This window comes from Zingiber officinale, chromosome 8A (genome assembly GCF_018446385.1).
Source record: "Zingiber officinale cultivar Zhangliang chromosome 8A, Zo_v1.1, whole genome shotgun sequence".
In the NCBI taxonomy this organism is placed as follows: Eukaryota; Viridiplantae; Streptophyta; class Magnoliopsida; order Zingiberales; family Zingiberaceae; genus Zingiber; species Zingiber officinale.
Genome location: NC_056000.1, coordinates 44,041,877 through 44,067,106, shown reverse-complemented (window position 1 = coordinate 44,067,106; position 25,230 = coordinate 44,041,877). Strand labels below are relative to the sequence as shown.

Genomic DNA, 25,230 nt, shown 5'->3' with positions numbered 1-25,230 from the left:
AGGAAGAAGGCCATGTTCGATGATCGGCCATGGTGGTCAACGACGATGTAGAGAGTAGTAGGGAGAGGGGCTGGCTGGAATCAAGAGCAGGGGAAAGGGGCACGGGTGAATAGGAGGAGAGAGCTTCAGTTTTCTCTTTTATACCTAGGTTAGTTAATTCCAACCTTAGGTTAATCAACTTAATCAACTCTCACTCAAGTAATAATCCAAAGAGACTTTCTCTAAGTCTAATTGATTCATTCCCTTAAACGCGTCATACGAACTCCGTTTAAATCTCGAAAAAATTCTAATTTTTTTAAAAAAATTCTATAAGATTATTTCTCTAATAACACTTATTATTTATTTACCGCATCTCTCAGATATAAATGTTATTTACTAATAATTAAATAATGGAGAGATATCTAGTAGTGATGAAGTTTGATAACGATGATTTAAAAATTATTCATGTCTATAATTCAAATAGTGATGACCATTAAAATATAACATTAAAAACTATGATATAATAGTTTAAAAATTAAATTTGTGTTGAATGACCTTTGTATTTCTTTTAAAATGTTTTTTATTTGTTATTAGCGTATATTTTTTTAGTTGCTTTTTATTTGTTATTAGCGTATATTTTTTAGTTGGTACCAAGTATCTAATTTATATCGACTAATTTTCAGATTGATCTTATAGAAGTTTTGCATTAGATATTAAGATAAATCGGAAAATGTTCACAGCGAGTAACCCATCAATCCAACGTTCTTAAATTAATGACTCATTAAGAAAAATTCATCTGTTAATTCATCAAAATTAGGACTTGATCCTTGGATGTCTAAGAAATTGAAAGGATTCTACCGCTAAACAATTGTCCGGGGCAATATGAGAAGTGACAAAGAGAGAGAACACAAAGGTGCAATATTTTCAATATTATGTGTGGAAGCAATATTTAAGACTTAAAATATGATGCTAATATTGAATAGCATAGAAAGATACATTAATAAATCTAACTTACACGTTTATCTAACTAGTTCGACTTATAGGGTATAACTTGAACCGATGAACTTATACGTTTGAATAATATTTGGAACTTAGGCTATGTTATAGTGCCATTTAACAACCATCATCTTACACAGTAAGAAGATAGCCAAATTATGCTAAAAATCAGGAGTGATAAATAAGTATTTTCATTATATTTTTAAATAATATTATTACTAATTTATATTCATGTAGTCTTTTTGTTATTATATTGAAATATTAAAGTTTTTTTCATACAATTTATTATCAATAGTTGTAATATATCAAAAATATATATAAATTTTAAATAATTAAAATTTAACATAATTAAATTTGTTTAAGAAAATAAATTTATATTGATGTAGAAATAGTTTTATATGAATTTACGAGTTTTTTTTATAGATTTTATAGGAGTTTTTTTTATATGTTTTCGAGATAAATGAGATATAAAGGAAGTAAACGAGCAAATGTTTAATTTATAAAATTTATTTTATTTTTCGTAAACCTATTCCTGCGACACCTCTCCGCGACTCTGCCCTCATCGCGCCGCCCCCGCGACGCCTCGATCGTCGACGCCGCCGTCTCGACGAGCCATTGCCCTCCTTTCGTGTGGGGCTAGGTCGGCAACACCGACGTCGCTGGACGCTGTGGAAGCGCCGGTTTCCCCTTGTAATTTCCGCCTGCGCCGCACCACCTCCACCCGACGCCGCCTCGTTGCCACTGCCAGCGGTTGCCGTGTCGGATAGGGGGCTACTGTCGGTTGTTGTGGACCCTCGCCCGAGACCTGGGACACGGCTGAAGCGCCGATCTGCAATCATCTCAAGTTGACAGACCTCGGGCGGCAGTCCCTATTGCTGCTGCCTCTGCAGGCCGCCGGGAGCGACTGCCGGAGAAGAAGAAACCCAAGGTAACAATTCTTCCTTAACTAAGTTTTGCTCAAATTAATTCTGTTACCGAGTGGAGTCTGGAATTTGAGGTTGGTTGTTGATTTGGGAGATTGTTGTTAACAGTGAGGTGGATGGATTAAGTTCCCTTCAATTAATTGTTGTAGGTCAATCCTGTCCACTGGATGTATGAAAAATCCGGTTGTTGTCTTTGGGTTGAGTAACTCTCTGTTAACGGTGATGTTGATGAGTTAACCCTCATTGAATTTAATGACACTGGCTAACAGTAGGGTAAGGTTGGTTAAACCCTATTACTAATGGGTGTGATTAGTTAATAAGCTTGTAATTTAATTGAGTTAATTGCGGATTCATTAGATTTATAAAATGGTATATGGGTAGCTGGATTAAGGGAGCCATGTACCTAATAACAAGTAATTAGGAAATTGATACGGCTAATACAAAAGAATGTAGGAATAAATTAGTTTTACGAAGTCTGTTATTAGCCTTAGGTTGATACTTAATTAGCCTCTGTATTTGTTTATCTTTAGGGTTTGGGCTCGAGATAGAGCCTCGGATTTGAAGACTACTAGGAAGTCCTACATTTGAGGTGGGCAGTTTCTACTTGTCTTCTATAGTATCTTTGACATTAGTACATGATTTTATTATTTACACTGATTGTGTAGTAGTTATTTCTACCTTGATATCTACTTTATGCTACTTCTTGAGCTTGATATTTTATTGCTTGATCTTACCTTTTGATCTATTTAATATCTATGCAATCTTCTTTGTTTCCATGCATGGGTTGTTTAAGTATTACTGTAGTATAGTTACAGATTTATGCTAAGACATTTGCACCATATAGTGATAAACTTAGGCTTGTAACCATATGTTAGTGATGCTATAGTATAGTTATTTACTAATATGAGTGCATATATGTTAGCGAGACTATATCTGCTTATATGGGAGTGCATATATGTTAGTGACATGTTAGAGAAACCCCGTAAGCGATTAAGTTTTCCTGCTTAATCGCTTACCACAACTTCTATTTCAAGCAGAAAGCTTTTTAAGCAATTGTCCCAATCGCTTAAGATGTGCCTAATCGATTATCCTGATTGATTAGGCACCTCTCTAAACACGCAAAACTGGCTTAATCGATTACCATAATTGATTAAACATGCCGCAATCAATTACCTTAATTGATTACAACCTTTTGTTTCCTCATAGACGACCTTAAGCGATCACCTTAATCGCTTAAGGCCTGCTGAATCGCTTACCCTAAGTGATTTAGCAACCCTAGCTCTTGAACTCGAGTCCTAGGATTCTTTGCCCAACATCTAGTCAATCATGACTTGTTGGGACTCCCTATTGTTTAGCATCTGGTCAAACATGACCTGCTAAGACTTCTTCACCAAGTGTCCGGTCAATCCGTTGACCCACTTGGATTTTTCTCCTTATGTCAAGTGTCCGATTAACCTTGATCCACTTGGACTTACCATCTTGAGCTAAGTGTCCGGTCAGCCTTGACCCACTTGGACTTCCAATCACCTTGTGTTCGGTCAACCTTTAACCCACTTGGATTTTCAACTACCTGACTTCACTCATTAGAACTTCCTCACTGCCTAACTTCACTCACTGGAACTTTTTACCTAGCTTCACTTACCAGGACTTTTCATCACTTAGCTTTACTCATTAGGATTTCCATCTGTCTAGTTTCACTCACTAGGGCTTTTTACTTGGCTTCACTCATTAGGATTTTTCATCACCTAGCTTCACTCACTAGGATTTTTCATCGCCTAGCTTCACTCATTAGGATTTTCATATGTCTAGCTTCACTCACCAGGACCTTTACACCAAGTGTCTGGTCAGCATCGACCCACTTAGATTTTCTTTTTTCAACCTTCCTGTTGGTCTTGTCCTTACCTGACCTGGACTACCTACTTGACTCTTCTTCATATTAAACTGGTCAAATCACCAGAGGGGAATTACATTAATAATCCCCCCAAATGGATAATTGCACTTGCAATTTTCATATATTATCAGACATCAAAACTCAAACATCAAGACTAAGTTTGAGCTAACTCAAACTTAGTTAAACTGGTCAACCTTGACCTAGGGAACTTACACCAACAAAAAGTCCCGTGAGTTGAGATTAAGCTAAACAAAAATACAAATATGTCGGGTGGACTAGGTTTGACACAATGTAAACTCTCCCAAAAGGAGTAGTGAGAATGCACTCTAAAAAAAAGAGCAGTAGGCATTGATCCAACCTAAGATTTTATGAGAGACCTAAAGTTGAGACCAGACAACTTGGAAAGCTGTCAATCATAATATTATTTACTTGTGCAACACTGTGATGTAGAACGTTGTAATTGGAAGTTGGCCATAGTTAAGGAAATTCGGGCTCCCAAAGAGGTTCTAGGCAATCGGAGGTCCAGACACCCTGAGTGGATCTAGGCGCCCTGATAGATCGAAACTGAGCCCCGCGTTCAGATGAGGTGGTACGCCTTGATCAGGTGGTGCACATCAATAACCAACCACCTAGGAAGGGATAAGGTCAAAGCGGAAGAGGTCAGATCAATCTTTGTCTTGTGCATGCCACATCAACCGTCTAGTGGCTCGAAAGGCATCCAAGCACCCGGAGATGATTAAGTCACCAATGGAGTCAGATCAAATAGGCCTTGCTGGAGGCACTCGAAACTGATTCAGGCGCCAGAGTCGGTCATAAAAAAAGGTCTGGAACAGAACCTTAGTATCAAATTTTACGTGCTCTACTACGCTTTCTAGACATCGAAACATTGTGCCTCATTCCTGCGCTCAAGCTTTAAACTACGCAACAACACCGCAATGCCACTACAAGCTCAAACGAGCCTGACATTTGGTAACGCTTCTTTTCATATTGATTTATTTTAAGGGTCGGTAAGATTGTTACTATCATGCCCTGAGGGTATACTTGTCTACCAAAACTGACGGTTCCCCCTAGTGACAATATAAGAAATAATTGATATCAAATCAATTAAAGTCAACACAAACACCAACACGATATAAAAATCACTTAAGTTTTTAAAATTCTAATGTGTGTATATATGCATGAATATGTAAACATACTAACTAAACAAGTTAAACCAATACTCAAACATTCGATATGGAAAAAAATTTGTAAATACAAGCAGCGGAAAAATAACCTAAACAACTCGAAAAGAAATCTAAACTCGTGTGGGATCGACAACTAGGGCCTCTGAGTGATATAACACATCCTCTACCTGCGAACTTGGAAGTCAAAGGGAAAACAAGGGGTAGTGAGTACAATAACTATAACTTAGTGGGTATAGGAAAGATAGTGCATGAACTATATAGTATAAAGAGATTAAAGGAAGCAGTCTTAAGTAAAATACTTACTACAAAAAGTAAGAGTGCCAATATAATTAACTACAAATAAAATTATAAATTACATAACCCTCCACTGACCTGCTAAATCAGGTATAGTCAGTAAATCAGGAGTACATATAGTACATCCGAAAACTATCTGTATAAAACAAGTACATAACAAGCATAAAGGGTTATATTCACATACCACACCACCAAATGATCAAACTGTAAGTTTAAGTAGAGTTCCTTTTGGGATCAAAGAGATGCTTCTAGAGAAAAAAATGAGATTACTATAAAAATTTTCCGTTCAAAATGAATTTGACCCGTAAATGTAAATTACCAAGTTTTGACTGCGTGCAACACATGCTACTACGAATAGGTCTCGTGGATAGTCAAGAGTATATAAGTATTCCCTATCCGCGGGAGAAATGCTCTGTTATGGATGGTCTTAGGATGAGGTAGCTATTTAGTTCCTCAACCAGACTGCGAGAGAAACGCTCTATCATGGATGGTCTCGTGAGCAGTCAGGTACGTAGTCACTGTTTGCGAGAGAAATACTATATCACGGATGGTTCCGTGGATAGACAGGATATATAATGTCTCTGTCTATGGGAGAAACGCTTTACCACAGATGGTCCCATGGGCGGACAGGATGAGGTAGCTATCTAACTCCTTAGTCATTGCTTACGGGAAACGGATGGTCACATGGGCAGTCAAGTAGGTAGTTACTATCTGTGGGAGAAACATTCTACTACGGATGGTCCCGTGGGCAGCCAGGATGTATAAATAGTCCTTATCCGTGGGAGAAACATTTTAACATAGATGGTCCTGTGGGCGGAAAAGATGAGGTAGCTGTCTAGCTCCTCAACCATTGACTGCGGGTGAAACACTACCATAGATGATCCTATGGACAGTCAGGTAGGTAGTCACTATCTGCGGGAGTAACATTCTACCATAGATGGTCTTGTGGGCAGACATGATATATATAAGCATCAAAACTAATAATGATAAGTAAGCAGTAATAATCACATACAAGAGTAAACTCTACTAGTTACACTATGACCTCGTGATATTGTACGTATATAAACAAATCAAGCATGCCTTCTATCTACTATGGACTTCCCAAAACTACCTTCTCCTCAACTGCTACTTTCTCTATAAAATTGCCTCAACTGCCAACCTCACCCCCGCGAGCCTTGCAACTCTTCCTCCTCATCGACGCCGTCTCTTTCTCCACCGATCTTGTTTGCACCACCGCCGCTTCCTCTACAAAATAGCCACAACCTAGGCCCCAGAATCCTCTGCCCCTATTGTGGTTTCTAGTGGCGGGGGAGGGGAGAAGTAGAGGAGCAGGAGAGAAGTAGAAGAGAAGGTGGCGATGATTGGATCGACTCTGGGATGGAGAAGCTTGCTCGGTGCTGCAGGTGGAGTGCTCCGACAAAGAGTCCAAGGAGAAGACTAAGGGGATTTTGAGATGACACACTTCTCGCTCGCTTCCATCCACTCTCTTATACCAGATTTCGAGATCTTATAAAAATAATCAGTTGATGGATTTGAAATTCATCCATTCTTTATTTTTGTACATGTAGACAAGAGAAAGTATCTTGATTTTTGTGTCATCCGTCCTTTTCCTCATTCGTGCTTTAAAGTAACAGAGCATAAAGGGTCATATTCTCATACCACACCACCAAATGATCAAACTGTAAGCTTAAGTAGAGTTCCTTTTGGGATCAAAGAGATGCTTCTAGAGAAAAACTGAGATTACTGTAAAAATTTTCTGTTCAAAATGAATTTGACCCGTAAATATTTAAATTACCGATCATAATAAATTTTAACCAGTAAATAATTATAATTACCGGCCAAAGTGAATCTTAGCTGATAATTGTAATTTTTTACTAGCCAAAGTCAGATATGATCGGTAATTTTAAATGTATTATCGATCAAAATTAGTTTTGTTGGACAATATTTAATTTTTACCAATCAAATTTAGATTTGGTCAGCAATATTTATTTTTAGGGGCCAAAGTTAGATTTAACCGGTAAATTTAATTTTTTATCTACCAAAATTAGATTGGATCGATAATTTTAGTTATTTACCACTATTTTAATTTGTCCGATAATTTTAATAGTATTTGTTATTTTATCTTATCAAATTTAATTAGTATTTTTTTTAGAATTTTTAGTTAAATTTAACTTTATTTAGTTAATTTAAAAAATTATTAATTAAATATATTAATCTTTAAATAAAATATTTAACATATATTTTTTGTAAAAATACTAATAAAATTTAATAAAGATACCTTAAAAATTTTAATTGATAATTTTAATAAATTAAATATGATTAACATTATTTTATTTAATAAGTCATTATATTAAATTTTATCATATAAAATTTTTTAAAAAATTGGTCCTGATTTTTTTTTCATCCTTTTTTCTTTGCCTAAAATATAACTAATAATTATATTAATTTTTATGTCCAAAAAATTAAAATTAACATCTAAAAATTAAATATCATTAACATTATTTTATTTTATAAGTAATTATATTAAATTTTACCAAGTAAAAAATTTTAAAAATTGGTCCTGATTTTTTTTCATCCTTTTTCTTTTGCCTAAAATATAACTAATAATTATATTAATATTTATGTCCATTTCTAAAAAATTAAAAATAAAATCTAAATTTTTGTATGATTTTTTTCTAGTAAAATTTTGTCACCAAGTTAATATTATTTTAAATAAAATTTGATAAAATTATCAATAAAAATAATCGATCAGTAATTTTAATAAATACAAATTTTTATTTCAATAATAATAATGAATATTTATATTTAATTTAATCAGTAAAAAAATTAAAAATATTTTTTAAAACTTTATTATATATATATATTTAAATCTTGATTATTTGAATTTTTATTTTTAAAAATTTTATGATAAAGTTTCATAAGATTATTGATAAAAATTTAACATATAACTATGATAATAAAAAAATAATTTATAATTTAATTTAAATCAATAATTATATTATGAAATTTTATTTATTTTAATTTTTATTTTCGTTAATTTTTTTCTTTAGTCATTTTCTTTTTTCTTTTTTTCTATTTTTATGTTCCTTAGATTTTTTTTCCCATAACCTTCAATAGCGCCCAGCCGCCCACGTACGTAACCTCCGAAAAACCCTTCCTATTCCTTAAATTTTGTCACAGGTAATTTTAAATTTATTACCAATCAAAGTTAGTTTTGCCCAGCAATATTTAGTTTTTATCAATCAAATTTAGATTTGGTTAGCAATATTTATTTTTACTGGCCAAAGTTAAATTTAATCGATAAATTTAAATTTTTATCTACAAAAGTTAGATTGGATGATAATTTTTGTTATTTACCACTATTTTAATTTGTTGTATAATTTTAATAGTATTTTTTATTTTATCTTATCAAATTTAGTTAGTATTTTTTTGAATATTTAGTCAAATTTAACTTTATTTAGTTAATTAAAATATACTATTAGTTAAATATATTATTCTTTAAATAAAATATTTAACATATTTTTTTTAAAAAAAATACTAATAAAATTTAATAAAGATACCATAAAAATTTTAATTGATAATTTTAATAAATTTAATATCATTAACATTATTTTATTTTATAAGTAATTATATTAAATTTTTCCATCTAAAAATTTCGAAAAAAATTGGTCCTGATTTTTTTTCATCCTTTTTCTTTTGTCTAAAATATAACTAATAATTATATTAATTTTTATTTCCAAAAAATAAAAAATAACCTCTAAAAATTAAAATCATTAACATTATTTTATTTTATATGCAATATTAAATTTTACCATGTAAAACTTTTAAAAAATTGGTCCTCCTTTTTTTTTCATCCTGTTTCTTTTGTCTAAAATATAACTAATAATTATATTAATTTTTATTTCCAAAAAATTAAAAATAACATCTAAAAATTAAATATCATTAACATTATTTTATTTTATAATTAATTATATTTTATTTTATAAGTAATTATATTAAATTTTACCATGTAAAAATTTTAAAAAATTTGTCCTGATTTTTTTTCCTTCCTTTTTCTTTTGTCTAAAATATAACTGATAATTATATTAATTTTTATTCCCAAAAAATTAAATATAACATCTAAAAATTAAATATCATTAACATTATTTTATTTTATAAGTAATTATATTAAATTTTATCATGTAAAAATTTTAAAAAATTGGTCATGATTTTTTTTCATCCTTTTTCTTTTGCCTAAAGTATATCTAATAATTATATTAATTTTGATTTCTAAAAAATTAAAAATAAAATCTATTTTTTTATGATTTTTTTTCTGGTAAAATTTTGCCACCAAGTTAGTTTTATTTTAAATAAAATTTGATAAAATTACCATTAAAAATAATTGAGCAGTAATTTTAATAAATACAAATTATTATTTCAATAATAATAATGAATATTTATATTTACTTTAACCAGTAAGAAATTTAAAAATATTATTAAAATTTATTATATTGATATATATTTTATTAAATCTTGATTATTTGAATTTTTATTTTTTAAAATTTTATGATAAAGTTTATTAAGATTGTTGATAAAAATTTAATATATAATTATTATAATAAAAAATTAATTATGAAATCTTAATTATTTTTATTTTCGTTAAATGTTTTCTTTAATTTTATTTGTATCATTTTCTTTCTTTTTTTTTCTAATTTTATTTTCCTTAGATTTTTTTTGTCCATAACCTTCCACAACGCCCATGCAGAACCTCCGAAAACCTTTCCTCTTCTCTGCCGAAAAACCCTTCATATTCCTCTATTCACGCCGAAATTCTAAATCTCCGTTCATCCTCCTTCGAACAAGGTATAGTCATTCCTTGAGTCATTATCACTTGCCGATAACTCGCTTCTTTCTTTGATTTTCGAAGCTCCTTTTGATTTGAATATCCTTTTGTCTTCGTTACTTCTGTGCACCTATATGAATGAACAACAAGAAGGCCCTTGGGTGGGTTCCTAAGGTCTAGGGTTTTGGAAGGCGTAGCGTATTTACCGGTGTTGGTTGTCAAAATGTGGCCCTTCTTTTTGGTTGTTATGTTCGTATATTTGTGCGTTGAGGATGTAGGATGCCTACATTTTTGATGTTTAATAACATGTTCATTCAAGAGTCAAGACATATATTGTCATCGTTTAGCTTATTTCTTCTAAGTTTATGTTTACAACATGCATGATCTAGCTTAGTTTTTCAGAGATGGAGGAAGACGGGTCTCCGCAGACCTTCAAAACTCTTGGTTTGAAGGAAGAGTTGGTGGAAGCTTGTGAGATTTTGGGGTGGAAAGCCCCTACAAAGATCCAAATTGAGGCAATTCCCTTTGCTCTTGAAGGTTCGTTCTCTTCCCTTCCCATTTTTTAGTTTATTTGTCCTTATCATTTTAAACTGTTAATTGGTTTTGGATGAAAATAATTTGGAAGCTTGATATGGAACTTTGCTAATTGATTCCTTTTCTTGTTATGATGTGTATTTCAAGTTGACTTTTGTTACTGAAAATGGAGTTTTATGGGGGAAAACATTGTTCTTGATATTGGTGTAGGCAAAGATATTATTGGATTGGCACAAACAGGGTCTGGCAAGACAGGAGCTTTTGCATTGCCAATTCTTCAAGCTTTATTGGACACTCCACAAAGATTGTTTGCTTGTGTACTTTCCCCTACTAGGTTTGATTTTGTTTTTCTCCAGGAATTCTTAACGACAGTTCTTAGTTGGTTATTACGAATATTGACTTGTTTTCCCCCCTTTTTTTCCCCTTTTTTTCCTCTCCAGGGAATTGGCAATTCAGATTTCTGAACAATTTGAAGCTTTAGGATCTGGCATTGGAGTAAAATGCACTGTGGTTAGCACCTTTCTGATTTTTTGCATGTGTAGGGAATGCTTATGTGCACAGTTGTTCTTAGCCAAACATAGATCTCTCTGCATAAATTAGTTATGGTTTAGTTGGTAATGTAGATATGACAAACCAATCAGATTGTACGACTGTTCAATCAAAGTCCTTGAAAAAGAAGCTTAGTGTAGATGCTCTTAGTAATTGCATTAGAGATCAATATATCTTCTTTTCAATTTTGCTTTCTGTATGAACTGTTTTCTTTATTTTTGCACAGTTAGTGGGAGGTGTTGACATGACACAACAAGCAATTTCTCTTGGAAAGCGCCCACATATTGTGGTATGTAGTAATGATCATCATTGTGTTTTTTGTTGGCTCTTTGTAGAATGTGAACATGGATTTTCTATCTGTAAGGCTTAAGTATATGCCTTCTAGACAAGAATCACTTAAACATGAATGCTGTCATACTTTCTCAGTTATACAGGATTTGGGGCCAAAGTTTTAGAAAACATTCAATTTAGCTCTGCTCACAGAAATTCTTCTCAAAGAATATGGATGTAAACTTTGTAATTGTATTTCTTTGAGAGAAATTCCTCTATTGAGTGCTTGACTAAACATTTTGATATAAGGAATTTTAAATGTTTCACAGTTGAAGAGAATGTTCCATTCAAGGCTTTTCTATACATGAGAATATCCCTCAGGATTTATTGGAACTAATTAATTCTTTGACACATTTGTAATTCAAAACTCCCTTCCATAGTATCGGGTCTTGTGCCATCAATGAATTTTTATGCCATATTCCATAGTTTGTGATTTGGAAATTGACTTTACAGAGTATGTTCAGAATGGTACCTTTATTAAAGTTTCAACATAGAAAAAATGGCTACTTCTGGCCTTTTGTAATGAACCATTAGATCTTCCCTATAATTGCTGTATGTGTCTCAAACATCACTTTAATTGTTTTGCTGATTTTATTTCTCATAGGTGGGCACACCGGGGCGTCTCTTGGATCATTTAACCAATACAAAAGGTTTTAGCCTTCGCACAATAAAGTATTTGGTATGAACTCTGCCACATGATATTTACAATTTCTTTTTGCAAAATACTTTGTTTAATATTCATCTTGAAATCCACTGTTTTAATTTGTTATCCCATTTCCTAGGTGAATTGAAAAAATGGATGGCTTGGAAAGATGAGAGAATATAATGGAGGAACAAAAAAGAAATAAATCTTTTAATTGTTTCCTTAAATAGATATACATAAAAGGATGGATAAGTTTCTATCTTGAATAATTGCCAATTAGTTCACCATCTAGTTTTGAGAGGATGAGTTAAGGATGGATGTTCAAAATATGTCTTCTTTGTTTATTCATCTAGGGGAATAATGGAAGAGTGATATCTCTCTCCATCTGGTTGTAGACTTACCTGGTCAGGGAAATGGCTTCTTAGTTATTTATAATTGTTTTTTATTTTTCTATTGGTTGAAGAAAATTATATTTTCAATTAGCAAACTAGTCATAGACCCTGCCAATTGTTGATAGTGTCTACATATAATTTAATTCAAGCCATACCTAATTAATCATGGTTTAAGTTTTGATTTATGATTGGAACAGTATGATTTTGGTACCGTATCATGCCATGTTGATATTGTTTTGATATTTTTTAAATATAAAATATATTAATTAAAGATAAAAAATTAATCTAAAAATTTAAAATACAAAAAATAAATATAAAATATATTTTTTAAAAAAAATTATAGGATTGTGGCACCTCCATATGGTAAATAAATAATTTATTTATTATATATTTTTGAAATCAAAATAAATTAAAAATATATATTAAATTAATGGAATAGTTTTATTAAGGTTTGATTAAGTCTGTTTAGATTATCTTATTTATATTTATGGTTAGGAGTTGATTGAAATTATTAACTTAAGTTTAATTATTTATCTTTTATTTTGCATCCCACTCTTGTTCTCGTGAATGTCTGCCCTGTGACCTGTCGCGACCAGTGGCGGTCGTGGGATTTAAGGCCGCAAAGTTTACCATAACCCCGCAGCGGCTTGTGGTGCCGGGTGAAACGATAAATTTTGTCCGTTTTACCCGGCATGAAATGAAATTTTAAACCATGACTGAAGTGTTAGTATTCTTTAACCCAAGTAAACTAGAAAATCTTGATTTTTATGAATTTTTTACATTCTGAAGATGGCAAGTATAAAAAAATGTTAACTGATTCTACCATAAGTTAAAGAAGGAATTTAATAATTGTCTGAGAAATATATATTTAAAAAAGTGGAATTAAGTTCAAATATATCACAAAATCACTTAAATTAAGTGCAAATTGATTTTCTAGAAGTTGCATTCTAGTGCATCAGAGGAATCTTCTTTCCTTTTTGTTTTACATGGATATTCATTTTGATCAAGTCCCATAGCATGATTCTTAATATTGAATAAGGCACATTATGTTTTTACTTTCTAATTGGTTTGAATTGCTTGTTTTTCTGTCCAGGTCCTTGATGAGGCTGATAGGTTACTCAACTTGGAATTTGAGAAAGCTATTGATGATATCTTGAAGGTTATTCCTTCTGAAAGGAATACATTTTTATTTTCAGCTACAATGACCAAAAAGGTCGGTAGAAGTTTCTTATATTCTGCATATTGATGATGTTTTTCTATCTCTTAGGGTTTCAATATTTCTGCATTGCTTTGTGGATGTTAATATGTATGTGGTAAAAGCGGTAGGTAGACTTAGCTAATAACTAGAAAATCACAATCTGCCATTATGAGAAGACTGTGTGAATGTGGTTATTTCAATCAAGTCCTGCATGCATCTTCTCTTGTTGTTGCACTTGATTATGAGGAACATGAACATATCACAATAGGCTATTGGCTTTGTAACTGAAAATGTCTCAGTTCCCTAGGTTTGAACATAGACAATGCACCATGATTGCATGAAAAGGTTGTGTCAACTAAATAAAGTGTACTCAATCTTCGTATTTGCCTGTCCTCTTGCCTTGTTTATAGTAGTACATAAAATTGCCTAACATCATATTTGAACTGTATTCAAGGCATGCTTTGCATGATAAGATTTGCATCGTGTTCTGATGGTGTATTCAATATTTTTGCCCAAGACTTGTTGAAAGATAAAGAGTACAAATTATTCAAACTGTTTGTGTTGTGTTATTGATTCTGTAGGTCAGTAAACTTCAACGAGCTTGTTTAAGGCATCCTGTGAAGGTCTGTTTAACAGCCATCTTGCCTCTAATTTTCCTCTTTTTATATCTTAGCATTTTCTTGGTTTTCTTTTGCTCTGATCATCACAGATCTAGCTTGTGTCAATTGCTTGTTGATTACAGATAGAAGCTGATACTAAATATTCCACAGTGGATACCCTTAATCAACAGTATTGCTTTATTCCTGCAAAGCATAAGGTTAAAAATATTTCCTCAATTGTTCTGTCTTTTCGTAGATTCAGAATGAGTTTGTTCGTACATCTTATTAGTTTCACTTTTTTAGAAATTCAATAGTTGAGAATAATTTAAGTTAAATGTAGTGGTATTTCACATTGTTTTGATTTTGATACATGAATTATATTATTTAAAAGCTACTATTTCTGTGGAAATGCCTTTTAACCATCTCCTTCTTGCATTTATGACAATTTCGTTCTAGTTTAATTTTTGTTAAGATTGTAACAATTTCTAGGCTGGCAATTGCAACATAAGATCTGATCCATTGTTATAAAGACTTTTATTTGGTTACGTTGAGCCTGTTGAAGCAATTTTGTTATAATATCTTGTTTTTTTTGTTAAAGCATTTGACTATATCAAGTTCAAGTCCTATATGTGATTACCATTTTTATTTAATTTTTCTGTTTTACTTTTAACACCCACTGCACAAACCTCATTTGCCTTTTGTGCAAGAATGTGAAGACACTACTTTTGCCATAACCAAATCAATGTGTGCAAATCACCATTCCTCCTTTGCTAACAGACCCCACTAACAACTTCTAGTCACCAACATAAATGATATTATGGCAATTGGCAATCTACCATACTTGCTACAGGTGAAGGTAAGCCCGAGATGCACAATCCCTGGTTGACTTTCTTCCTTGGGTTCAATGGCACCTCTGAATTCTTCCACCAAACCGCAGTGCGACACCCTTCATTTATTGATTACAATGATCCCACCGCAAGATTGGTTGCAACTTCTCGCCACTGCTTGAAGACCTGCCAGTAGCGCTACTTCAGGTCCACCTCAAGTTGATGCCGCTTTCTTTTGACCTCTTCTATAGATCTTTGACATCCTTCCTTTACATGATCTTGAGGACTAGCATAAGCGTTCCGCACCTTTCAACCCAGCTATCAAGTTTTTAACATCTTTCTCTCAATGTTGACCAAACCTCAGCCATGCCTAGTTGATGACCGCATTGACAAAGAAGAGTTGTTAGGAAATTGAAGGGACAAAGAGGAAGAAGAAACACAAGGATGTTTTAGTCTTTCTTTTTCTCAAATACCTATTCATTATCAATTTCTTGTCTTGTCAACTATTTTGTTTGTAGATTGCTAGATTTTAAGAAATTAGTTATTTACTTCTCATTTATAATCTCACTTCGGTAATCAATGTTTCTCTTTTTTATTTTTCAATATTTTATCTTTGTTGAAGTAAAATGGTCAAAATTTTACTCTTTTTCTTTTCCTATTTCTCCGATATTTTGTTGGCAATCATTTTCATCAATTCTCTTCATCGGTCACCACACTTTAAAAACTGGATTAATTATTTTTTATCTTGTAGTATATGCTTTCTCTTTGTCAAGTATGTCAAAACTGATCTTATTTACTTCTTCGACATTTCACTTAGAGTAACACCAGGTTTTTACTCATTACCTCTCCTGATATTTTCCAAAGTCTAATTCTGGAGTTGATATTTGTAAATATATCTTTTTCTCATTTGAAATTTTTAGACATCTGTACTGTATTCGGAAGCTTCAGATTTTTGTGATTGTCTTTAGTTTGAGGGGAATTAATGAAGAAGATGATAGTTTCAGGTTCCAATGAAGTTGACTTTAGCATCACATCATTAGAAGATGTCAGATGTTGAACCAGTGCTTCTAAACTGGATATGATCAGTATCTATTTTTTGGAGTCAATGAGATATTTTTCTATTTAGTTTGATAGGTTAGACACTGATGGATATCTAATCCTCTGTTTTTAGGGGTGTGCTAGAATGTAGTTAATTTACATGTGTATTTGTTTGTTAGTTGTTATTTTGAAGTCGTAAATATTATTTGGATACACTCCACCTTTTCCCTTATTGAATTGTTTTTCTCTGTTATATCTTATCTATTTTTACGTGGATTTGCAACTGGTTTAGTTGGTTATTATCATCCATATGTCAACTAAATTTGTTCAACTAGTGATAGTTACTCTCGTTTGGCAGGCAACTAACTTGTAGTTCTATTAAATTCAGGATTGTTATCTTGTCTACATTCTTAATGAGAAGCAGAATTGTACAACAATGGTATTCACTCGAACCTGTGAATCAACCCGGCTTCTGTCCCTACTTCTTCGAAATATAGGGATGCGAGCAATTCCTATTAGTGGTCAAATGAGCCAGGTAAAAGCAATCTTGAGAAACTTAAGTTGTTGAATGGCCTTGTCATAGCCTTCAGACCTGGCTGGCTATTTGAATTTTGAATTATTACTAAATTGTCATAGGAATTCTTTACAATACATTTCCTGCACAAACTCATAATTGACTCTGTTCTGGTAAATTAATATGACAGGACAAGAGGTTGGGGGCTCTAAACAGATTCAAAGCGGGTGACTGTAACATCCTGATATGCACAGATGTGGCTAGCAGGGGCCTGGATATTCCTTCAGTTGATATGGTTATCAATTATAATATACCAACAAATTCTAAGGTGCATGACTTTTCCATATGTTCAATATGGCCTAAAATCTTTATATTTATAGGTTTAGGCAAATTTTGATGTCTTTTCTAAAAATGACTCTAAGTTTTTCCATTTTGATGTCTTTATATTTGTTGCCGCGAGTTCGACATATCATTGTTAATCTCAAAGTGAGGGAGTAACTGATTTGGAGTAACAGAAACTCACAGCAGAGCAAATGGTTAGGCCATCATATGGATCTCTTTTAGGTATACACGTCATGGATCTAAGGCCCATGGTAGCAAGGACAGATAAGAACACATGCCAACATTGTACACTTGAACATGCACACCGAGGCCTATAACCAGGCTTCCTGGACAGGAGAAAAGGATGATACAATCCCACCTCAGACACTAACCCAACCTTGAAACTCCTCTCCAACGACCTCTACTAAGCAGGTTCTGCAACTAGATTGCACTGCCCGGAATTTGGCCAAACCCAGGTTGAGTTTAGGTGGAATCTCTTGATGCCCTCTCCACCTTAGCTACACAAGGCCTGCACCCCACGCGAGCAGACCTACATATCTGTTGAATCTCGACCTTAACCCGTATAAATTTTTCTGTATCTTTGATGTTTCAATCATCTCTGCAATCGTGTGAGATATGCTGTTGAAGTAGTTTTTTGCAACTTCTCTTTCTGTAACATCATTATTGATATTCTCATATATATATTTTTTCTGGCATTTGATAAATTCAATTTGTTGATCCTTCTATATGTGACCCCTATTTGATTCTCTAGTTGCTTCTCTTATGGTTTATCCTTTGTCTCCTTAAGAAATTGGCCCACTGTAGATAATTCCTTTTGTTTACTGGCAACAATCAACAGGGAAATTCTCATCTTCACATTAGGAATTACCTTTTATTTTTTATTAAGCAATGACTTAAGTTACTTGGCTAAATTAATGCAGGACTATGTTCATCGTGTGGGCAGAACTGCACGTGCTGGGCGTTCTGGAATGGCCATATCATTAGTAAACCAGTATGAAGTGGCATGGTATATGCAGATAGAGCAGCTTATTGGTTGGTACCACCACTATTAGTCTTTGCTATAAATATCATGGTAGGATTGAGATAATATTTTTTGCAGGCAAAAAGCTACCAAAGTACCCAGCTGAGGAAGCTGAAGTTCTTGTGTTCTTTGAACGTACTTCAGATGCCAAGAGGATTGCTCTTGCGGTATGATAGTTTTTTTTTTAATTTTTGACTGTTGCTTTAATTTCCCGCATTATGTTATAGCTTGGGAAATTTGATTGGTCTTAATCTTTCTGATTAAATAGAAAATTAAGGAAAGTAATGGCAATAAGAAGAGAAAGAAAGGAGGAGATGATGACGATGATGAAGCCGAGGAATTTGCTGTCAATACCAAGAAAGCATTCAAGAAATCAAAGAGACGATAATGAAGCAGATCCTGTCACGTGGACTATCTTCTTACTGTTTAGTGACTAGCATATACTTGTTGAATTACATCAACTGAAGATGAAAAAAGTTTCTGTATGCATTTGAAGGGGAATTCATTCTATTTATCAGAGTTTGCTAAATTGCAGTGTAGGTTTTCATGTTTAAATGATTTGCAGGTCCTAGCTTATGTACACGGGACACTGCCTTATTATTTGTTGGTCTTTTTTGATATGTTATTGTAAGGCAATTCTGTCTCTGTTTTTTTCTTGCCACAACGAAACTAAAATGTTAAAATCGTGAGTGTGCAAGTTGATTGGTTAGAAAATGCTATCTTTCATGGTCAGAACATATTTGGCACCCACAAAAATTGTAGACATTTAAGCTGTCTGAGTGATGTTGCCACTTGTGCATTGGTTTCTGATGTAGGTTGAGTTGAGCCTGGAACATTTGTGTTGGGTGCGGTTGGTATGGAACTTCTGAACATGAGGTTGGGCCTAATATCATGTACAGGTTAATGCATTGCAGGACTGTTAATGCTCTTAAGAACATTTTTTGTTGGTTGGAGTTGATAGTTGCTGGAATTTTTTATGGAGTCTATAACCTAGGGATGCTCATCGGCTGGCACTCTAAAATACTGTAGTTTTGTTTCTATATTTTGTTGGGTTTTTTTTGTGCACTATATATATATATATATATATATATATATATATATATTTTTTTTTTTTTTTTTCCTTCTCAGAGCTTTATTATGGGAGAAGAATAGATGAGCTTTGTTATGTACCTCAATATGCAGTTGCAAAGATAACAAATGAAGAAAGGAAGGAGAGAAGTTGCTGATTTTGTGACAAAGTGGGAAGGTTACAGTAAAGAAGAGAATGTAACCAGCAGTGGGAAGATCATTCAGTTGTCTACTGAAACTTAGAGCCACGCCCACAACCATCATACTGCAATTTCCAGCCACTGCAGTAGTATGTCTAGAGTAGAATAGAAAACCTGCAGCTCTAAAAATACAGCGGAATACCTTTTCAAAAAGGATAATTATCATCTGTTGTGGCTACTAATAAACCATGATCGTATATGTTAACTTTAATATTTCTAGAAGAATTTTGAAATCAGTCTGCTCTTAAAGCAGAGGGAACTTTGTAAAACCAGCCATTTAGCATCCTCCAAATGAAGCATTTTGTTGGAAGCATCCATGTTGTTAAAGATAATTTCATCCCACACCCTCCAAACAGGTGAACAATTGCAGCTTTAGTTTGGTAAAATCAGAAAACCAAAGGATGTATGTTCTCTGGAACAAGCACTCTAAATTGTAACAAAAGATAATTACGTTCATATCTGATGGTTCTCATAATTCGTCCCTAGGTTATGTGAAAAAAGGTAAATCACGGGATCAATTTATAACTGACCATCAAGTGAATAGGGAGTGGGAGGAGTTTTTTCCAAAGGGCATGTGTCCGTTAGGATTTAATCTCTATTCCATTATAACAAATTTGTCATTCTCTAAACAACTGGATATCTCGTGAGGACAAGTAATTCTAAAAACCATACACAATCTTGGTCGGATGACTATAAGTTTAGTTCAGCATGATCAAGAGACTAAATAAGGATACACAGTTTAAATTAGAATGCAGACATGTGCTGTACAAGGAGAACTTACCAAAGGTGTTACAGCCTTTGTCCTTTCACCATGAAGAATAACCTTCATGGATGGTTATATGAGATATGGAGATTTATCGAGAACAAGATTGAGACCTTTGAAGTGTTTAGAAACACTACAAAGGTGGTTGAAAAAAATCATCCAAGTAAAATTATTTCTAATGATCGAGGAAGAAAATCAAGGATGCACTTCTTTGAGGAATGTTTTCCATCAATTGACTATATTCTACTCACCACAATCTAATTATATTTGAGAAAACAAGAACCGATAAATGTTAAGTTTGAGATTATACAAAAAATTATGTGTGGAAGGGGGAGAGGGAGTTGTCTTCTCTGCAAGCTACAAGTGCCACTTGGACAGAGATAAAACTCTCAGCAAATTTACTAGTGAGTTTGGAGGTTTTATTGTTCAATGAGTCAACTCTAGTAATAGGAAGAGTTTGCCCATAAACAACATAAATCTTATCACCTTTGTTAAATGGAATAGTAGACTCCAAAATCGCTAAGTTGCTCGTTATATGATGAATGAGTGACCCTTGAACCTATAGTCCAAATTTTATAGGGTTTGTCTTACATAGAGCCGGAGTATGAAGAACTTGGATGAGTTTTCGTGAGATAGTAGTAGTTGAAATGTGAAGTAGGAGGCATGGTCGATCAACAAAGTAAATCTAAGATTTGTACTTTCATGTATGTTTTCCTGTTCTAAAAGATCAGTTTCTCCACTAGATAAAACTTTAACATTGGCTAATTTTGAACACTCTCCCGAATGTTATTTGGTGCAGGATGTTTGTTTGCTTCTGAAATGTGATTGCAGAAGCTTATTCTTCAAACTGTAGGTAATGTATTGGCAAGATTTCTTTACCTTTCATCTCCTTTTTTAAGGGTAGAAAACAACAGAATAAATGAATTTTTATTGCCTAAGGTAGCCCTAGTCGTATTATATACCCAAAAAGATAATTTTTGTCCTTTCTTCACTGTCAACCCTACCTGGCCTTCTATGTGAAAAGCTCTCATGTCAATGTATGGATAACTGAATCAGAATTCATTTGGGAGACACGTCAGAAGTTTTGCAACTCGAACTTTTCTTAATGGAAGCAAATCGACACTGGCTGGTGAATTATGAGGCAAGTTCACCAGATTATAAGTGACTCCTGTCTTGGTTCAAACTAATTCAGGAAACACACATCTCATACAATTCCATAATTCTTTTCAACCATTAAAACTGGTCATAATTCTATTAAAATGCAGTAAGAAAACATCAGAAGTAGTATCTCCAGATCATAGCAAGTTCTAGACATTTTAATAGCTTCGTTGCTAATCCATCTACATGCCTACATCTTATGACCAGTTTACAATCAGTTCACGACCGATAAGTAGACAAAAATTCTAGTCTAATAACAGCAAAGATGTTTTCAATCTACATCATAGTCATGAACAAAAACTGAAGATTTAGCTTGTCAGGTCATTAAGTTCATCTCCACGCGCATGAAACAACCAGAGTCCTATTCTTCCATCCAAGATAAAGTACACCATCTCGCTCCTCAAGCCAATAGTGTTCCGAGTAGTTCTGTAACAGAATCTTGATGGTTGCATTAACCATAGGACTAAGAGGACATGGTCTGAACCCTGCCATCATAAACCGAGACCTCCATTTCCCATAGAGCTCGTGTCTCTCCACTCTTTCCTCCCCCTCACAAGCAATTATGTTAACTATGTCCCTTGCAATGCAATGCTGCTCTACATTGATTCTCTCTTTGCTGTCTCTCGCAACAGTGACATCTACTGACTCGAACATGGCGGTATAGAAGTCCAGGGTCTCGAGAAATCTAGGAAAAAAAGGAGCAGTGTTTGTGTTGGATTCTAGTTCGACAAGTGTAACGATCTTCGGAGAGAAGCACTTAACCATCCTTATAAGCCTGTCCCGGTGATTCCTTGTGTTCACACTCTCATCTGGCATGTGATGCAGCTGAAAAGGAAAGTTGACTGCCACTGCCTCCCCAGGTCGAATGCTGATAAGCTCAGGTTCCACATCATAGCCTGAAATAGCAGCACCATGGAATTCAAAGGGCACTTTGCAAGATTCAGCAAGTCGTGACAACCTCTGACCCACTAAATATAAACCACCACCTCGTGCATAAGCAGAATTTGAATCATCGACTCCGGTAATTCTAATGCATGGCGGACCACCAGGTCGTGCTGCAAGAGCTTGAATGAGTGTTACCCACTGGCTTCCCTGGGCAATCTGGAAATCAATAATGTGAATCATGTCTTCATCCTTTACAGCCTCAGCAATTGCCCCATTTGCAGACAGGTAACCAAATTTGAAGTATGGACAGACCTCGTAAAGAAGGTGCATGTAAGAGAGAAGATCCGAACTAGTGGGTTCTTTACACTTCAAAGATTTGTAAATGGAACTCCCTGAGGAAGCCAATCTAGCAATAAGGCCTTCAAGCAAGTATGCTCCCAATCGTTGCATCGGTTCCCCGGAAACTGAAACCATATGTTTTAGCTCTGAAATTAGCCATTCAACAGCAATCAGATCATTCTCTGCAACAGCTCTAGCACAGGCTATCAGATGTTGTTTCAGGTCTCCTCTGGGAATTCCCATTGCCTGTTTCCACTTCTCTGGCTCCAGCGATGGATGGCCTAGGTAGGTGTCCTCAAAGATCTCAGCCATATCTGAATCAGGCCCAAGCATAGCAGCCTCTATCTCCTTCAACCTGTTTCTAAGATCCTTTGGGTCTTCAGTAATACAAGAAGCACTAATTGGAGATCCATAGATATTATCAGACTGAGAATCTTGCTGGGAAAATGGGCTTCCACTGTTAGGTGTGCAATCAAAAGATGGAGAATGGTGTCTAGTGTAATTAGTGTTTGCTAACGAGGACTCCAGAGTACAGAACTGAACATGATTGATCTGTGATTGAGTGGTTTTTGGCTGAGATCTATCTTCAGAAGTGAAGGAATGCGCGGATTGGTGATCTTGAGGCCTAAATTGAGAGTCATCGTATCCGGAAGGCATGGACTTTTGATACGGTGATTTCTGGTGTTTGTCAAAGGCTGCATACTTTGCAGATCTTTGCATCCTGAAGCATAACCACTATGTAGCTTGTAAAGAATCTAGCAAATCTGAATAAGATTAACTGAAAGATCATCCAAGTGAACACTCCTTTGCATTTGCTCCACTACTTACATCATAACGAGAATTTATCTGAAAAAAGATATATCCATAGGGGGATGAGCATTAACTTAATTCTTTCTGTTGTTCTAATAACTGAAGCAGCCACACAACAAAAGATATTTTAATGTGATAAATTCAATAGTCAGGAGAAATGTAGGATAAAGACACAAAATAACCAGTAAAATCATCACAACTTTCCTCGAACGAATAAGTACCACATATACAAGATGTCCACATAAAAGCATAGAAGAGGAGAGGATTACAAGGAGGATGTGAGAAGAATCAATTAGGCGAAATCAATAAAAATGATCAACAAGCATCCAACAACTTTTGATGGCATCATTTTGCTTAATTTTTATAGTTTGATAAATGAGTTCCAAAAATATATCCTTTTTGGTCGTCCTAACGTTTTGTGACACTTTACAATTATCATATTTGCTTAGCAATAAGTAAACTTTGTACCAAAAGCAAGTGATTGAACTTACTAGAGAAAAGAACTAGTGTAAAGAACAGTAGTTGTGTCTTAGACTCCTAGTCCAGGATCCATAGTAAGTTTCAACTAAAATACACAGAAATTAGTAACCGTTTCACTTAAATGATTGATCCTACCCGAGGATAAGGTGCATGAAAGCTAAAGGAAGAAAGATTTGCATATTCACCATGAAAACCATCAACTCCCGTACTATTCACCAAGACAGACATAATCAGAAAATGAAAGAAACACAAAGGAGGAAGCAAATGGCAATTAAAAAAACAATTGTTCAAAGATCTCAAATGCATAATTCCACCCACATATTGGCATGTACATAACCATGATGAGAAAGAAAGAAAGAAAAGAAAGAAAGACAGAAACTCAAAACCAAATTAGTATTTCTTAAAAATAAAAACTTTCCCAGCATCAAAAGAGACCTCGAGGCAAAGGGAAAGCGGTAGGGAGAAAGGATCCCTGCGTTATTTAGAGGCAGTGCAGCTCCGCCCATGAGGGATTTCCAAATCAACGCCAAAAAGCAGTAGAAATCTCATGTAAAGCCCAACTCACCTTAGCCAACCCCCTTCCAAAAATCCCGACATACAAGAACCAAAAAATCGTTTTTCTTAGGAATAAAGGGGGAAAAGGGCTAGAAATCACATAAAGTTCGAAATTTGGTCAACAAGAACATCCCACGTCTCTGAAATACTCGAAGTATCCTCTGCCAATTAAGCATCTAAAGTAGCTTAGGCGTCAACATACCTGGGTAGGATTTGAGATTCCAGTTGAATACATCCAAGACAGAATTCGAAGAAGAAGTAGAAGCAGTGGCAGGAGACAGAGAAGGACGAAGAAGCGATGCCCTGCATCAGAGAACAAGTCGATGAAGGGATGTGAATTAATTATATAAAGAAAACAAATAAATAGGATAATGAAAATGGGCAATTTGCTCCAACCCAATTTCTCAGAATAATTATTAAAAATTGTTCATAAGATATTTAAAAAAGGAGAAATTTAATAAATAAGAGATGGAATGGCCTACCCAATCCCGCGTCCCATCTCCATCTGCATTTGTGTGAGTGAGAGGGAAGTTCCCTGCCTTCTTCCTCCTCCTTCAACAACGCCATTTATGATTTGTACTTTCTGGTCAAATTTGGAATTTTATTTTCATTACAAATTGTACTTTCTGGAATAATTTAAACTTAAATTGGTGGTGCAAAAACGACTGCGTGTTTGAGTAAGGTTCGATTATGCTGAATCGAATTTGATGAAATATGTTTGATCCAATATAAAAGAAAATAATTAGGGAAGAAAATCACATGCACAATTTTGTTATTAGAGCAATTATTTTTAAATTAAACTCTTAATATTTTTGTACAAATCAAATCTCCCTTTATTTTTTTTAATTTTCTTTTTTGGAAAATCTCATATTAAACCTCACCTTTCTCCAAATAAA

General features: G+C 34.0%; 2 protein-coding genes across 5 annotated transcripts; one reads left to right on the top strand and one right to left on the bottom strand.

Annotated features, from left to right (window-relative positions):
* Positions 1–1,476: 1,476 nt before the first annotated feature.
* Positions 1,477–18,605, top strand: LOC122008740 (DEAD-box ATP-dependent RNA helicase 10-like). Of its 3 annotated transcripts, none has more exons than XR_006119357.1 (15): positions 1,477–1,903; positions 2,429–2,487; positions 10,492–10,626; positions 10,834–10,957; positions 11,064–11,133; positions 11,399–11,461; positions 12,107–12,181; positions 13,631–13,750; positions 14,317–14,358; positions 14,478–14,552; positions 16,588–16,734; positions 16,904–17,041; positions 17,976–18,087; positions 18,163–18,243; positions 18,345–18,605. XR_006119357.1 is itself a non-coding variant. In XM_042564578.1 (15 exons), the coding sequence occupies exons 3-15, from the start codon at positions 10,494–10,496 to the stop codon at positions 18,462–18,464; spliced, it is 1,308 nt and encodes a 435-aa protein (XP_042420512.1). In that variant the 5' UTR covers positions 1,479–1,903; positions 2,429–2,487; positions 10,492–10,493; the 3' UTR covers positions 18,465–18,605. The 3 variants fall into 3 exon arrangements, 2 of the variants coding, with proteins under 2 accessions (XP_042420512.1, XP_042420513.1); XM_042564578.1 differs by having other exon boundaries at positions 1,479–1,903; positions 18,155–18,243; XM_042564579.1 differs by lacking the exon at positions 2,429–2,487 and having other exon boundaries at positions 1,479–1,903; positions 18,155–18,243.
* Positions 18,606–21,415: 2,810 nt separating this feature from the next.
* On the bottom strand, positions 21,416–24,835 carry LOC122008738 (scarecrow-like protein 21). 2 transcript variants are annotated; one of them, XM_042564577.1, is made up of 3 exons: positions 24,817–24,835; positions 24,537–24,637; positions 21,416–23,335 (listed from the first exon to the last, which is right to left on the bottom strand). In XM_042564577.1, the coding sequence occupies exon 3, from the start codon at positions 23,207–23,209 to the stop codon at positions 21,596–21,598; it is 1,614 nt and encodes a 537-aa protein (XP_042420511.1). In that variant the 5' UTR covers positions 23,210–23,335; positions 24,537–24,637; positions 24,817–24,835; the 3' UTR covers positions 21,416–21,595. The 2 variants fall into 2 exon arrangements, with proteins under 2 accessions (XP_042420511.1, XP_042420510.1); XM_042564576.1 differs by lacking the exon at positions 24,817–24,835 and having other exon boundaries at positions 24,537–24,691.
* Positions 24,836–25,230: the final 395 nt, after the last annotated feature.